Raw genomic sequence first — 16547 nt, forward strand, 5'->3', positions numbered from 1 at the left:
CCATTCCCCCCCCGCCCCCTCTTCCCGCCCACCGCCCCCCTAACCGCCCACCACATCTCACCGTCCCCTCTTACCAGCCACCCGACACCAGCGCCACCTGTTCCCCCCACTCACCGCCCACCGCCAAACGAACAGTGACGCCACCGCCACCTGGTTGCGAAAGTTGGAACGACGGCCACGGTGCCCCTCATAATACCTTGTCCTCTATTTCGCAGCGAAAATTTGAGACAATTTTTGAAGAAGAAAAATGATAATCCAAATTGCCTATAACAACCTTTTGAAGTTGAAAGGGAAAGACTATTTTATGAGGGTTTATTTCGGATGACGGTAGTATTTGAATAGTTAAAGTTTACACGTTGAAGGTTACCCGCCTTCCAATTTCATCTTAGTGCTGTGATTGGAAGCCTGTAATTGGAACAGTTATAAAACTTTATAACGCTCCTAATTGATTTATGGCAGGAGCTCCGAGCTACCCGTGAGTTGCCCATTCCTGACGTAAGCGAATATCATTTGTTTTGGCATGCTGTATTGCAGGCATGGGCAAAGTCCAGGTAGCTCGGAGTATCCTCATAAATTTGCCTTAGGAAGCCCGTAAACTTTATTGGCCGTCTAATTGTGGGGTCCCAGTATGATCATAGTGGGAGTAGCTGTGGGGACTGTAGTAGCAGTCTAGTGGGGAGCGTTCTATGAACAGCGCCCCAAGCGATGAATGTAAAAAACGAGAATCCGCCAAAAACTCCATCGTAATTATTTTGCTTTTTTAATGCAATTATTTGGTTATGAAATGGCTTTCCATACCCACATCATGCAAGAATATTTAATGGAAACATCTCGTATATTTTCAAAAAAGTTTGATTGAATTTCTATTGAAATTTTTGAAGAAGTCACTTTTCAATGTTATTAAAAAAAATCAATCGGGTCGTGCGTTTCCTAATTGATATTTGTTGATAGGAAAAAGTCAATGCATATTCATGTTTCTGATTTTACTGAAGATTTTCATATAGTTTTATCATCATCAAACAGACAACAAAATTTTTGTTCCAAATTTTTTAAAATTTTGTTAAGCTCACTAAAATTTCTCATTTCTTGGAAAAACCAATTGGAAGTCCGACATAACAAATAAAAAATTGGTCTGGGTTGTTGGTCGCTCGCTTCGCTCGCTCCCATTGCGGGTGGGTTGTAATTGGACAGGGTTTTTGGTCGCTCGCTGCGCTCGCTCCCATTGTGGGAGGGTTGGAGTGGGTGTGACCCATTACGGGTCGAACCAATAACTTCCCGACCGATTCCCATTTGTCTGTTTATTAAAACAAAAAACTTAATTTTCGAAATTTTCATCTTGATAACTAGAAAACGGTTCAGACGATTTTACTCAGCAGTCAATTTAAATTGAATCATATATAGTTGCATCGATCACATGAGCATTGGATCGATCAGATGAGCAACAGATTCCATCGTTTTTCCATGTAAAATTAGTGAATTTTCGAGGAAAAACTTATTTTTGTTCATTTTTTTCACATGTCTTATGCGAATCACTAACAAACCGCTGAGTCTATCATTCTCCTAATCGAATTACTACTAAGTTCCATGAACACGCATCGATTGAAAAAAAAAACGCCCCAAAAAAAAATAAACGCAATTTTTGAAAAATCTGTCCAAGTTAATGACCAGCTGCGAAGGCAATCTTCATCATGGATATTCAGTCAGTCTCGAATGATATGGAAATCCAATTGTTGATATAAAAAAAGAAAACAATCATAATCATTGGTCGCTCGTGGCAGACAATTGCTCAGTATACTTTGTGTAATCTAAATATCTGGTCGCCTTTAGCAGAGAACTGTAATGTATGAACAAGACAGAGGTGGAATATATGCATGTATTCTGTCGCCGTTGGCAGACAATTGTACGATTATATGAATTCTTCAACAATTCAAATGAACCAATAGATTAAAAAAACTAAAAGTTAGAAAAAAAAATTATTACTCTTAATCGAAAGTCAAGTATCGCGGTAGTGATACGTGCCAAGACGTATGCGTGCAATAGCCACTACCTATACTTATTCTGAAGCGCCTTCTCCCTCCACTCATTTTCTGACTTTCCTGTGTATAAGAATGCCAGTGCGACGGATTTCATCAAAACACATTTATTCTGGTTTGCTTTGTTTTGGTTCGGAGTCGATTTCGATGTATCGATCTTGCATCGATTGCGATATTGAACTTCTCCGTCTGACTTGTTTTGTTTGAATTTCGTCTCTATTGGTGCTTGTATAGTGAGCGTCTCTAATGAATATGAAAAAGAAAAAGAGTTGATATTTTTCGTCCTGTACTAATGATATGGAACTATACGATGTGCAGTTAGTGAAATCGAATAGTTGATAAGGTAAGGTGGACGGGTTAGCCATTGTGGCAAATTCATCATACTTTAGTTGTATAATAAAGTTTATAAGAGAGATGTATCTCTTTTCGGAAAGTCGAATTATGACTTTTGATTGCTTCCGTAAGCAATTTTTCTGCTCTCTTAGACCGGAATAATATAGAGTAATCCTACAGATACAAAGAATGCTAAAATAATTATCACCTTGATTTGCACTGAAGCTATTGTTGAAAAACTTTTCATCTCATTTGTGGTAGTCTATGCAATTTATTCACTCCTAAGTAATAGTATTTGGTATTGAAATTGATTAATTTGTTGATAATAACTGCAACGACATAGAAAACGTTCCATTACAACACTGAATCTTTCATAACTATTTTATTGTCATTTATCTAATAATAATAATTTTTTCAATCAGTGTAATCTCTCGAAACTTCAGGTTTTCATGATAATTCCCAATCAATTACCTTTCATATCGCTATGAACAATCTTCTGATCATGAAGATACTTCACTCCGTCGAGGATCTGCTTCGTCTAATGAGAAATAGTGGATTCATTCTGTTTTCACTTGTTCCACGAAAATCTTGGATAATCCATCCTCACTGACAGATTCCAAATACTGCACGATGTTCCTGTGTCTCCTCTTACCCTGATCATCGAGCTCGTACTCGAACTTCATCTGCTTATCAGTCATGTAGGCATCCAGATTTGTCACCATATGTTCTTCATCAGCCGTCATTTCGAGGACGAGTTCGTAGAACCTCTGTCTGCATTCGAGGGAAAGAACTTCTTCTATAAACTGATACTTCGAGTCGTGTTAGCAGTGAACAGCCAGTCATGGACCTGTTTGTTGTTAATTTTTCATGCTGTCCAAACAAAGATTTCAGATTTGAATGGACTTCTCCTCAGCCCCTAGATTCGCATTGTCATAACTTGGCATCAAGAACTTTGTGGGCTGAAGAATCAGGAGAGAAAATCTAATATTATCCCTCACTTCAGATTTAGTTGCTTCAGCGAAGAAATCCATCGAAAAACGAATGAAGACTTGCTCTTCTGGAGAGACTTTAGTATCCTCGTTTTTCTTCCTGAATCTATCGATAAGGGAAATTTTTCCAATAGTAAATTTTAGGTACCAGCTTGGAGGTTTCAGCTTCAACATGCACTCACCTGCCTGCAGGGCCTTGGTGTAATCCTCGGTGAGAACAGAGACCTCGAAGAATGTTGCAACGTCTCAGTATTCTTTCAGACTTGAGAGATTGCCTTTCTTGCCTATCAAATTGTTCAGGACTATTCCAATGTGCTGCTCCTCACTCTTGGAGAATTCGTACTTGTTCGGTTGAACATTAAATCCTTTTCTGCACTACTGCATGGCACTCTTCAGGCTCTCTTGATCAGTGTGTCGACCCTCCACGAACTTGATCTGTTGTAGATTCTTCCAGCAAGGCAGGCAAGTGGCTTTCTTTCTTGATGAAGGATTTCTCCATAACTCTGACTGTCTTTTCTCGATTACCCTCTTTATTTCTTTTGCTCAGAGCGAAACTGTAGAGATAGACGATCATCGGAGTATTGATGTACTTGTTGTCATTGGGAATCGTTCGAAGGTCGTCGACCAGTTGTATCATGGAGTCAGTCGTAATCCTGGACTTCTCTGAATCATCCACACATTTCTTTCATGTTGTTGAGGATTTTTCATAGCTCGTCCCCTCCATAATATTATAATGATCTTGTTGAATCAAATTATTCAATGAGTTATTCAAAAAATTTTTAAATAGAAAAAAATTTATCGGTTATTTTTGGAATAAACATTGAATAATAGTCACCTAAATACATTTCCTGAGCCTTCCTTATGCTCACCAAAAACTTCTCCTCCAAATTGCACCTTCCACTCAGCTCCGAATTGGAATTGATGACTTAATATTAATTCGTAAAACGTCCGTCTACGATTTTTTAACATTCAAATTCTTCGTGAACCACAATTTTTCTCCAATTTCGCCTCTTTTTTATACTAAATGTTCGTTCACAACTTATTCACCATTTTTAATATATTTAAGAAATTGACAGAAATCACATCATCAATAAATATCTTTTTTCCCCATTAAATTTCTAACTGAAAATAATTTTGCAATAAAACATTTTTCGATTTACAGCGAACACCATGGAAATTCACAATCTAGAGCTATTATACGTCCATAGCTCGAAAATAATCCGAACTCCGCTCGAACATCGTTCGAGCTCCGTTCAAACGTCGTTCGAGCTCCGTTCGGACGTCGCTCGAGCTCCGTTCGATCGCCGTCCGATGGAGACTCGAGCGTCATTCGGACTATTCCGAACTCATCCGATGAGCTTCGATTGCGCACGAGCGGGCTCAAGTTTCATCGATGAAAACACGGTCTGCTCGATAATAAAATCCTTATCTGCGTTATCGACTGTCTCGTGTGTGAACTCGTGCGCACGCAACCGGATGAAACTTGACAATGTCGCATTCCTCATGACGGTTTCCGGCAAACCTCATGTGGCTATTGACAGTGTATTAGTGGACACTAATATCAACAATGAATTCACAGTTCAATATATCTCACCGGCTAAATAATAGTCGTTCAACCAACGGAGAATACGTTACATTGTTTCCTGCGATTAGGGAAAATCCTATAAAATTTCTGGAATACATGAGAATGACCGTCCAAACGTTTGATTATGTGTTGTCAAATATTGGTCCGTCGCTAGTGAAAAATTGGTGTAATTTACACTCCCAACCAATTATGCCAGAGGAAAGATTGGTTCTCACTATCAGGTAATTTTTTCATGCTAATTCAAGGAATTGATATTGAAATTAACAAGTTCCAATCAGATTCCATTTTTAGATGCAATTGACTGTTCGTTTTCTGAGCAATTTACAAGTACAAAAAAAATTTTTTAGGTTTTTGGCAACAGGAAGCACCTACTCTACGTTGGCGTTTTCCTTTAAGATGGGGATCAAGACGGTTTCTGTGATCATTGCTGAGACAATGAATACCTTCTGGTTGACACTGACATCAAGACATATGCCAGTTCCTTCAGTGAGTGATTTCCTTAAAATTTCCCAAGATTTCCAAAAGAAATGGAAATTTCCGCATTGCCTTGGCGCAATCGATGGACGCCACGTCGCTGTGAAGAAACCACCTAATTCAGGAAAGCTCTATTATAACTTTAAAGGTTATCATTCTATTGTCCTGCAAGCTGTGGTCGACGCCAACTACAGGTACATTTTTATAGATGTAGGCGGATTTGGGTGCCAGCATGATTCCACAACTTTTAAAGCATCTCAGTTTTACAAAGCCCTAATGACAAAAAAAATTGTGATACCACAATCAAGTAAAGTTGATAATTCAAACTTATACTTGCCATATTTTTTTGTCGGAGATGGAGCGTACCCTCTATCTGAGTTTTTAATGAAGCCTTATCGTGGCCGTAATCTATCACAAGCTCAAAAAGCCTTCAACAAGCGATTGTCTAAGGCTCGGGTTGTTGTAGAAAATGCGTTCGCTCTGACTAGCCAGAAATGGCGTATTTATTATACAAATATTGAGAAGAGTCCTGAGACTACTAATTTAATAATCAAAACCACCTGCTTATTGCACAACGTGATCATCGATTTGGAGCACCAAAATAATGTTGAGAATGGAATTGTAGAGGACTCAATTGATAATGATGATGCTCTAATAGAAGCTGTTACGGCTAGAGATATCCGCGATGAACTCGCAAGGCATTTTACCATGTAAGTGGATGATAACATTATCATTGAGTCATGTGATAACCAGATATCGACTCCATCCCATCGGGAATCAGTTATTTGTCAGTATCCTGTTCAGCATCATTATTCACAGCAAATTCAATCATCCCAATTGCTACATCATCAGTCAGCTCATGTACATGGTCTGTAAAGTCCTCATCAGCATCATCAGCAGGGGCATCATCAGCCTGTTCAAAATCAGCACCATCAAGCTCATAGCCCTCGTCAACTTCATCAGCAACATCATCAATCTCCTGTTATGCATTATATGTGCAATAAAATGCATCAGAATAATGTCAGATGCAGCATGCAGCAACAACAACAGCAGTACCCAATCATGGAATCCCCTCAACAGCCCCAGGATCACATTGACCCTAGAAAACAGATGCTATTCCAGCCCTTTGAATTCATAATATTGTGACGAATGGATAATTCATGTACAATTCGGGGAATTTATTATTGCTATGATTATTCGTGCTATTTATTATCAATGGTACATCGATTATGGTGTAATATACAGTCTAGTTTTCGAATGGAGATAATTCTTCAGCAGGCTCGTGCATAACTCGGATATTTACATTTTTTTTATGAAAGGATATTTGTCCTGCGATTGAAACTCTTTTTGAGCCAGACTCAACAATTTTCAACAAATTTTCAACTTCAGTCATTTTTTTTTGTTTGTTTTTTTTTTGTAAAGAATAAATAAATACGATGGATGAGATCTTAATGAAAATCTTTTCTCCAACATCCACAGAACCAATTTTATCTCATGTTATAACAATAGTACTCTATAAATGCTAAACTCATTAAAAAATGAAGAAATAGAAAGAATTGTTTCTCTTTTCCATTGTCCATCGTTCGATTTTATAAGAAAAAAAATTAAATTTACATGCTGAAAGATTAAATGATTGAATTAATACAATGAATGACAAGAAATAAATATAAAATATTAGTTGGGAATATGCCTTATCTTACTTTGACAGTGCAAGGAACATGAATATTCCCTAATTGATTGGATATCTTTTTAATTGTGTGAAATGGGCTTTATCTGTTGTTTGTGGCAAAGCCCATGGAAAAAGTCAGAATTCAAATATTTAGATTATTGTAAACTTGTACTTTTAAGATCTTCTTTCTTCTGCAACTCATTTTATCATTTTTTTCGGGAGTCTAGGCTTGGTCAATCCCAACTAGCATTTAATGAATTTAAGGGGACATAATCCTGATATTATCTGCGTTGCACTGTCACAAAAGTGAGTATACTGACTTCTCACGTTATTATATAGTTATTAAGAGACATTGTATTATTAAAAATATGAAAATCTTATAAATATAGATATTTACAATAATTCACATTGTCTCATTCATTCAATTCTCAAATGATCTTTTTAACAATTATTATAAAAATGTTATAATTCTGTAAAACCACTCTGCCACTCCATGAGCTCCCCCACTTTTTTTTTCTCGGAGATCCATGAAGAGCCATAAAGTCTCAGAAACTAATGCATTAACTTCTCGTGTCATAATTGTGAAAAACTTTAGTATTATTAAAACAAAAAAAATGAAAACCTTATTTAAAAATACATATATACAATAAGAATTCACAAATTGATCGAATTTTCCCAAGATATCACTTTTGAAAAGTGAGAAATAAAAAAAAGAACAATCGCATGAAACTCTTGGAATTTATGATTTCCCGTAGAATTTTCTATTCAACAAGAACAGCAGTAGATTCACATTGATCTTCGCCTTTCCAAACATATCCATAATAGGGGCCCCCTCGAACTGCAACTCCAGTAATTTCTGAATGTCAATCTCTATTTTCTCCATCTCCACCCCCATGAATTTCCCCTTAATGGTAAACATTCCTGTCTGATCAGTGGGAGTGATTTCAAAGGTAACATTTTTTAATTGCGATGGTGAAAGTCCATCGATCTCCAATAGCACTCCCTTTTCAGCCAATTTAGCTGCTGAATATTTTAAAGTAGCTTTGGACTTCAATTTTGCATGATTATTTTTTTCAGTCATTTTGATTGCTCTCAGTGATCCCCTTCCAGTGTGAAGATTCTCCAGACTTCGTTGAATGTACTCATTATAATACTCCACTTGCTCGGCATAATACTTGGTCTTCTCCTGGAGCCTCTGCCTGGTCAATCTCAATGTCTGCAACTCTTTATTTCTCATCGCTCGATATTTTCCTTTATTGCAAAGATCCTTGGCAACTGCTGTCACGAGACTCTGATAGCCATCACCCCTGGTGACCCATCCCCCCTTGCTCTAGCTTGTGGAGATATGCCCTCAGCTGAACTCTGCAGTCATTGAGGGATGAGCTCCCTCTGCATATATGGATATTCATCGATGGTGAAATTGATGAACACTTGGCATCGTACATTTTCTCCTGCTTTGGTGAGGGACATGGAGCCTCAAGAGCACTCACAAGATCATCTCCCTTGAGAAACTGCAGCACTGACACCAACAATTCTTTCGTCTTAATGAATAATTTATGAAGACTCTGATCATCAGCTTCAGGAACTTCAAATCTATTAGTCAGGACAAGACAAACCTCTGTCTTACCCATTCGTGTCAACGTGGCCTCACAAACTGGTTCAGCCACCCCCATCAATGTAGCAACAGTTGGTGCTGCTTCCAGATCATCTAGAAGTTCGTGGAGGGGATCCAGTGGATCTGGAGCTATTTTGTGCTGGTACTCCAAAACAAGACTGGGGGTGTTACAGATTTCCTGAATGGAAATATAAATATCAGGACGATTGATTAGAGTGGACTCTGTGTACTGATGAATGCTGAAGTGTTCCTCTAGGGATGGGATCTGACAGCAGGACCTGAATAACTTTTTGAATCTCTCGTGGCAGTCAATGATAAAGGGGTTCAGACACATCACGTGGGTTGCCTTATCCGCAAAGGCCTTTGTCGAGGCTGCAAATTGCAGAATTTTTGCAATACTAGCTAGATTTCTCCTCTGGTCATTTCACAATGAACGATCCACTAGTAGGGTGATAATATCAAAAGCATCAGGAGCCACAATGGTAGCATTTATAAAGTTGTAATAAACGAAGTTCTCCACAACCTTGAGAATATCCTTCTATGGAGCTTGAGGAAATTGTTCAGTGAGAGTGTCGTACAGTACCTTCGACTTGTAGAGCATACCATAAGGAATTATATCTCTGGACTCTATTATTTGTTTGAGGAATTCCATCACCATGTCCTTGAGTATTTGAATTCCTCGATAAAGTCGTTGACATACATATTAAAATAAAGTATAATATTATTAAAGTTAATGACGTACATTGATTAACACAATAAGGTAGATCTAGACTCTCACCTTTCTCTATCTCCAGCTGATTCCTCCAGCCCTTGTTAATGCCACTGGACTTGTCTCGATGCTGACAGATCTGTCTTCCAGAACTTTCTCTGGGCCCAGAATCTAATGAAGTGCAAAACCATTCAACTGTCGTAAATAATGAACAACCATTTTCAGAACCAAAGTATTTCCAGTCACAACTTCTGATGGTTTCTGAAATTTCGATCTTATTTACTCCTGCAGAGCGCTACGAAAGAGCTTCAGAAGAAGATACTCGTCTCTGATGTTGGAACCAAAATTTGAAAGTGTCAGAATGACATTCTGGAGGAATTTATTTGTTTTGCTCTGGGGTATCAAGAATATCAACTTCGATAAAAAATCAGTATTTGTTTGTAAAGCGTAGAACAATTGTTGATATCCCTCAAACGCTTCCTCCCCTCCTTCGTCAAGGATTTCAGGCCTTTGCGATTGCTCACATTCTCAGAGACTGTATTTTTTCTAAATTGATGCTGTTTCTCTTTGGCAAGTGTCTCCACATTCTACCCATGAGCAATTACATCCTGCAGGACTATTCTGTTCTGGATGAGCAGTCCAATCTTGATGTTCATGCTGTCCAACTGGTGTGACAAATCCTGATTGTACCAGATGGTCTGCAAAACATCATTCTTCAGCTGTTGTAGCTGCAAATCCTTGTCGTAATCCTCAGCGATGTCTCCTGCTATGCTGTTTGTGAGGAGACCTCCAATTTTTTTTTGATAAATTATTCATTGAAATAAATACATGGCTGAAGGACCTAGAACAATGGCGAGATGCAAGTCTGCTTGCAACAAATCGTGATAAAAATAAAATTGTAAAATAAGAATATTATGAGACGGCTATGCTTTTTTGGTGAAAATATAAATAAAGTATCAATGGTTACAAGATAAGATTTGATTGAATTTTTTTTATTGAACACTGAATTTGAACAATGATCATACAATTATTTTCTGTGATCTTCAAAACTTATAAAATAATTGAAGTCAATTAACGATAAATACTTTGTATTTTTGTAAATAAATCATTATAAATTATCATTTGGCATCTTTATAAAGAAAAGTATAATTAACTTTAATAATAATTCAACGATTAGTAATCGCATTTTTTAAACTTTGGAAACAAAAAGTATTTTTCTTTGAATGCGTTTCAAAACTCAGCAAGTATTATTTTTTCTTATCAAAATATAATTATTCCAAACCGTGGAAATGAGGTAACATTCTGAAAATTAAATATACCGTAAAACATCACCAATCTCCCAAGAAAACTCCCAAAAAGCCAAAGTTTAATCCACTGCAGGATCTCGGCCACTCTCAGATCCCATATTCTGATTCTCCTTGTTTACTTCAAGCTGCGTCATGGTTGCAGTCGAAATGAGAGAATGCTCCTCACATACCAGCCTTTGCTTCGCGACTGGCTCAGATGCAGAAAGAGGCTGGATTGGTAGAGGTGGGTTTGTGAACCTAGCAGGGTCTGCAGCAGATTGAGGCATTGGTCTTGGAGTCCTATCTTCACCGAACCACTCCTGATTCTCCATCGAATGAAGATGACGTGGTGTAGGGTATCGAGGAAATTGCTGCTGGTACATATGATCCCACTTCCAGAGAGGTTGAGGAGGATATGAAAACCTGTCATACCCAAGTCGAATCATTTCTGAAAATTATAGTCAACATTCATTAATTAAATTGTAATCTTTTCTACCAATAGGATATTATCAAATAGATTTAAAAAATTTACCGCTATTCCGATGCTCCATTTCACGTTCTTTCGCTGTGGGCTCATACTTCTTCTCCTTCTTAACAAAAGCATTGTGTTTGACGGCTGAGCGAGGTGAACAGGAGCTTATGATTTGGCAATCTGAGAAAATGAAAATAAAATTATTCTACTTTTTCAATTCAATCATTATTAAATTATATTCAGATTCTTACCATCATCTTCATTTGCCAATTGTCTCCTCCTCTTTGGTAATGTTGATCTGTTGAGCGAACTGTCAGAAGATCCAGAGTCATTTATCGATTTCCAAGTAGCATTTTTGTAGGCGTACTTGAAAATCACCTGGGAAACGTCATTCCGGCAGAGCAAAATATCCTCTTTGGGGACTTCCCGCAATGTCGGCAGAAGGGTTTCAAAAAATGCCATGTTGTGTTTGTCATCTTCCAGTGAACTGGTCCCACGTACATTGCTGGTCACAGATTTTTCCAACAATGCGAATTTTTCGTTATGCATACGTAGAATCTCCTCAGCAATGTCGCAGTGTTTTTTTGACATTTTCTGAACAACTTCGTTACAGGATGATTCCTCAGTCACGACGTCGTTCAGCTCCGGCTTGACGTCACCACCGATTTCCAAATTTCCACTTGAGAAATTGGGGAGAACTGAGCTGCCTAGGAATGTCAGCGACTCGTAATAGGGCCAAGTTGATTTGTAGGTGTCCTCTAAACCGTCACCTGATCGACGAAGCTGAACACGAGCATTTTCACTCTTAAATTTCTTCACCAGAGATTTCCACTTGCTTTGTGCCTGTATTTCTGTGAAAAAAAAATACAACTATCACCCCGAAAAACCAAAAATTTTCAAAATGTCACTGATAAATTGTCGATCGGATTGATGCGGAAAATATATTGTTTTTGCGTTATTCAATTATTTAATGCCTCACGAAGTTTCAGGATGTTGCGACCATTTTCCTGTATTTTTTGTAAAGTTTTAGAAGAGATCAGAAAACTGTAGAAAAAATGCAGAAAAAATAATCACTACACCCGGAAACTTCGTGAGCAATTGAATAATGCCAAAACAACGCAAAAACGGTATATTTTTTCTCATCAATCTGATCGACAATTTTCGCAAAAGTACAATTTTTCAGTGACATTTTGAAAATGTTTGGTTAAGGTGTTTCAACACTCTTTTGTCCAAAATTCACGTTTTTTCTATTTTTATGGTAAATTGTTTTTCAGATTGACGCGAAAAAATATAGCGTTTTTGCATTATGTCATAATTCAATGCCTCACGAAGTTACATAGTGATGCGATTATTTTTCTACATTTTTTCCACAATTTTCTGATTTCTTCAAAAACTTTACAAAAAAGGCAGGAAAATAATCGCATCACTACGTAACTTCGTGAGGCATTCAATAATGATATAATGCAAAAACGGTTTATTTTTTCGCGTCAATCTGATAAAGAGTTAACCAGAAAGGTAGAAAAAACATGAATTTTGGACAAAAGGGTGTTGAAACACCTTAACCAAACATTTTCAAAATGTCACTGAAAAATTGGAGTTTTTAAAAAATTGTCGATCGGATTGATGCGAAAAAATATACCCTTCTTGCGTTGTTTTTGCATTACTCAATGCCTCACAAAGTGACATAGTAATACGATTATTTTTCTTTATTTTTTGAAAAAAATATGAGTATACTTACTGGATACACGGATATTGGCTGCAACCTTATCCCATTCAGTCCCGATGAAAGCCTTGAACCGATTTTCGGTTAGGGATTTGTTCCAAATTGCAGGTCTACGGTGCACTTCTTCGATTAGTTGTGGAACTTTACTCTGATCCATTTCACTAATCACTATTACTGTCAATAGCTACATGAGGTTTGCCGGAAACCGTCATGAGGAATGCGACATTGTCAAATTTCATCCGGTTGCGTGCGCACGAGTTCACACACGAGACAGTCGATAACGCAGATAAGGATTTTATTATCGAGCAGACCGTGTTTTCATCGATGAAACTTGAGCCCGCTCGGGCGCAATCGAAGCTCATCGGATGAGTTCGGAATAGTCCGAATGACGCTCGAGTCTCCATCGGACGGCGATCGAACGGAGCTCGAGCGACGTCCGAACGGAGCTCGAACGACGTTTGAACGGAGCTCGAACGATGTTCGAGCGGAGTTCGGATTATTTTCGAGCTATGGACGTATAATAGCTCTAGATTGTGAATTTCCATGGTGTTCGCTGTAAATCGAAAAATGTTTTATTGCAAAATTATTTTCAGTTAGAAATTTAATGGGGAAAAAAGATATTTATTGATGATGTGATTTCTGTCAATTTCTTAAATATATTAAAAATGGTGAATAAGTTGTGAACGAACATTTAGTATAAAAAAGAGGCGAAATTGGAGAAAAATTGTGGTTCACGAAGAATTTGAATGTTAAAAAATCGTAGACGGACGTTTTACGAATTAATATTAAGTCATCAATTCCAATTCGGAGCTGAGTGGAAGGTGCAATTTGGAGGAGAAGTTTTTGGTGAGCATAAGGAAGGCTCAGGAAATGTATTTAGGTGACTATTATTCAATGTTTATTCCAAAAATAACCGATAAATTTTTTTCTATTTAAAAATTTTTTGAATAACTCATTGAATAATTTGATTCAACAAGATCATTATAATATTATGGAGGGGACGAGCTATGAAAAATCCTCAACAACATGAAAGAAATGTGTGGATGATTCAGAGAAGTCCAGGATTACGACTGACTCCATGATACAACTGGTCGACGACCTTCGAACGATTCCCAATGACAACAAGTACATCAATACTCCGATGATCGTCTATCTCTACAGTTTCGCTCTGAGCAAAAGAAATAAAGAGGGTAATCGAGAAAAGACAGTCAGAGTTATGGAGAAATCCTTCATCAAGAAAGAAAGCCACTTGCCTGCCTTGCTGGAAGAATCTACAACAGATCAAGTTCGTGGAGGGTCGACACACTGATCAAGAGAGCCTGAAGAGTGCCATGCAGTAGTGCAGAAAAGGATTTAATGTTCAACCGAACAAGTACGAATTCTCCAAGAGTGAGGAGCAGCACATTGGAATAGTCCTGAACAATTTGATAGGCAAGAAAGGCAATCTCTCAAGTCTGAAAGAATACTGAGACGTTGCAACATTCTTCGAGGTCTCTGTTCTCACCGAGGATTACACCAAGGCCCTGCAGGCAGGTGAGTGCATGTTGAAGCTGAAACCTCCAAGCTGGTACCTAAAATTTACTATTGGAAAAATTTCCCTTATCGATAGATTCAGGAAGAAAAACGAGGATACTAAAGTCTCTCCAGAAGAGCAAGTCTTCATTCGTTTTTCGATGGATTTCTTCGCTGAAGCAACTAAATCTGAAGTGAGGGATAATATTAGATTTTCTCTCCTGATTCTTCAGCCCACAAAGTTCTTGATGCCAAGTTATGACAATGCGAATCTAGGGGCTGAGGAGAAGTCCATTCAAATCTGAAATCTTTGTTTGGACAGCATGAAAAATTAACAACAAACAGGTCCATGACTGGCTGTTCACTGCTAACACGACTCGAAGTATCAGTTTATAGAAGAAGTTCTTTCCCTCGAATGCAGACAGAGGTTCTACGAACTCGTCCTCGAAATGACGGCTGATGAAGAACATATGGTGACAAATCTGGATGCCTACATGACTGATAAGCAGATGAAGTTCGAGTACGAGCTCGATGATCAGGGTAAGAGGAGACACAGGAACATCGTGCAGTATTTGGAATCTGTCAGTGAGGATGGATTATCCAAGATTTTCGTGGAACAAGTGAAAACAGAATGAATCCACTATTTCTCATTAGACGAAGCAGATCCTCGACGGAGTGAAGTATCTTCATGATCAGAAGATTGTTCATAGCGATATGAAAGGTAATTGATTGGGAATTATCATGAAAACCTGAAGTTTCGAGAGATTACACTGATTGAAAAAATTATTATTATTAGATAAATGACAATAAAATAGTTATGAAAGATTCAGTGTTGTAATGGAACGTTTTCTATGTCGTTGCAGTTATTATCAACAAATTAATCAATTTCAATACCAAATACTATTACTTAGGAGTGAATAAATTGCATAGACTACCACAAACGAGATGAAAAGTTTTTCAACAATAGCTTCAGTGCAAATCAAGGTGATAATTATTTTAGCATTCTTTGTATCCGTAGGATTACTCTATATTATTCCGGTCTAAGAGAGCAGAAAAATTGCTTACGGAAGCAATCAAAAGTCATAATTCGACTTTCCGAAAAGAGATACATCTCTCTTATAAACTTTATTATACAACTAAAGTATGATGAATTTGCCACAATGGCTAACCCGTCCACCTTACCTTATCAACTATTCGATTTCACTAACTGCACATCGTATAGTTCCCTATCATTAGTACAGGACGAAAAATATCAACTCTTTTTCTTTTTCATATTCATTAGAGACGCTCACTATACAAGCACCATATGTCTCGATCTTTCTTCTTTTTTTCGTAAATGCTCTTGATCGAACACGAAGTGCGATCGAAGTGAATGTGATCGCAATCGATAGGCCTTCACTTGGTGAAGATCGGATTACGTTGGGAGAAAAATCCCCCGTCCCCATTTTGAGTTTTTTTTTAAAAGGGCAAAAATTAATATTGGCCAAATTTTAAAAATATCCAAAAATTTTGAAAAAGTTTAAACTAGCAAAAAATTCAAAAAATTTCCAAAAATGTCATATTTCCAAAAATTTCAAATTCTCAAAATCTTCAAAAAAATTCAAAAAATTGCAAAAAAAATCAGAAAATTGCAAAAAAAAATTTCTAAAAAATTGAAAAATTTGAAAAAAAAAATTTTTTAAATCGAATTTTCAAGAATTTCGAAAAAATTTCCAATAATCTCAAATTTTTAAAAATGTCCAAAAATTTCATATTTCCAAAAATTTCAAATTCTTAAAATCTTTAAAAAAATTCAAAAAATTGCAAAAAAAATCAGAAAATTGCAAAAAAAAAATGCTATAAAATTGAAAAATTTGAAAAAAAAAAATTTTAAATCGAATTTTCATGTATTTCAAAAAAATTTCTAAAAATTTCAAATTTTTAAAAATGTTCTAAAATTTTAAATTTCCAAAAATTTCAAATTCTCAAAAGCTTCAAAAAAATTCAAAAAATTGCGAAAAAAATCAGAAAATTGCAAAAAAAAATCGAAAAAATTACGTACAAGCGCCCCTCCGTATGGATGGGTTGTAATTAGTTTAAATCCATAAAATCTTGAATGAATCGAATTATTTTGATGATGGTAACTCTCCAAAAAGGACTGAAATCCC

The 16547-nt window shown here is 37.0% G+C and overlaps 1 protein-coding gene and 3 pseudogenes across 1 annotated transcript; 1 reads left to right on the forward strand and 3 right to left on the reverse strand.

Moving 5' to 3' along the window:
• Positions 1-2837: 2837 nt before the first annotated feature.
• Positions 2838-4685, reverse strand: LOC107045982 (annotated as a pseudogene).
• Positions 4686-6195: 1510 nt separating this feature from the next.
• Positions 6196-10736, reverse strand: LOC107045983 (annotated as a pseudogene).
• On the reverse strand, positions 10638-13045 carry LOC107045984. Its single transcript, XM_015268409.1, has 4 exons — positions 12904-13045; positions 11417-12016; positions 11226-11345; positions 10638-11141 (listed from the first exon to the last, which is right to left on the reverse strand). The coding sequence occupies exons 1-4, from the start codon at positions 13043-13045 to the stop codon at positions 10774-10776; spliced, it is 1230 nt and encodes a 409-aa protein (XP_015123895.1). The 3' UTR covers positions 10638-10773.
• Positions 13046-13273: 228 nt separating this feature from the next.
• LOC107045985 lies at positions 13274-15129 on the forward strand (annotated as a pseudogene).
• Positions 15130-16547: the final 1418 nt, after the last annotated feature.

This window comes from Diachasma alloeum, unplaced genomic scaffold (assembly GCF_001412515.2).
Source record: "Diachasma alloeum isolate Michigan unplaced genomic scaffold, Dall2.0 Dall_scaffold_01162, whole genome shotgun sequence".
In the NCBI taxonomy this organism is placed as follows: domain Eukaryota; kingdom Metazoa; phylum Arthropoda; class Insecta; order Hymenoptera; family Braconidae; genus Diachasma; species Diachasma alloeum.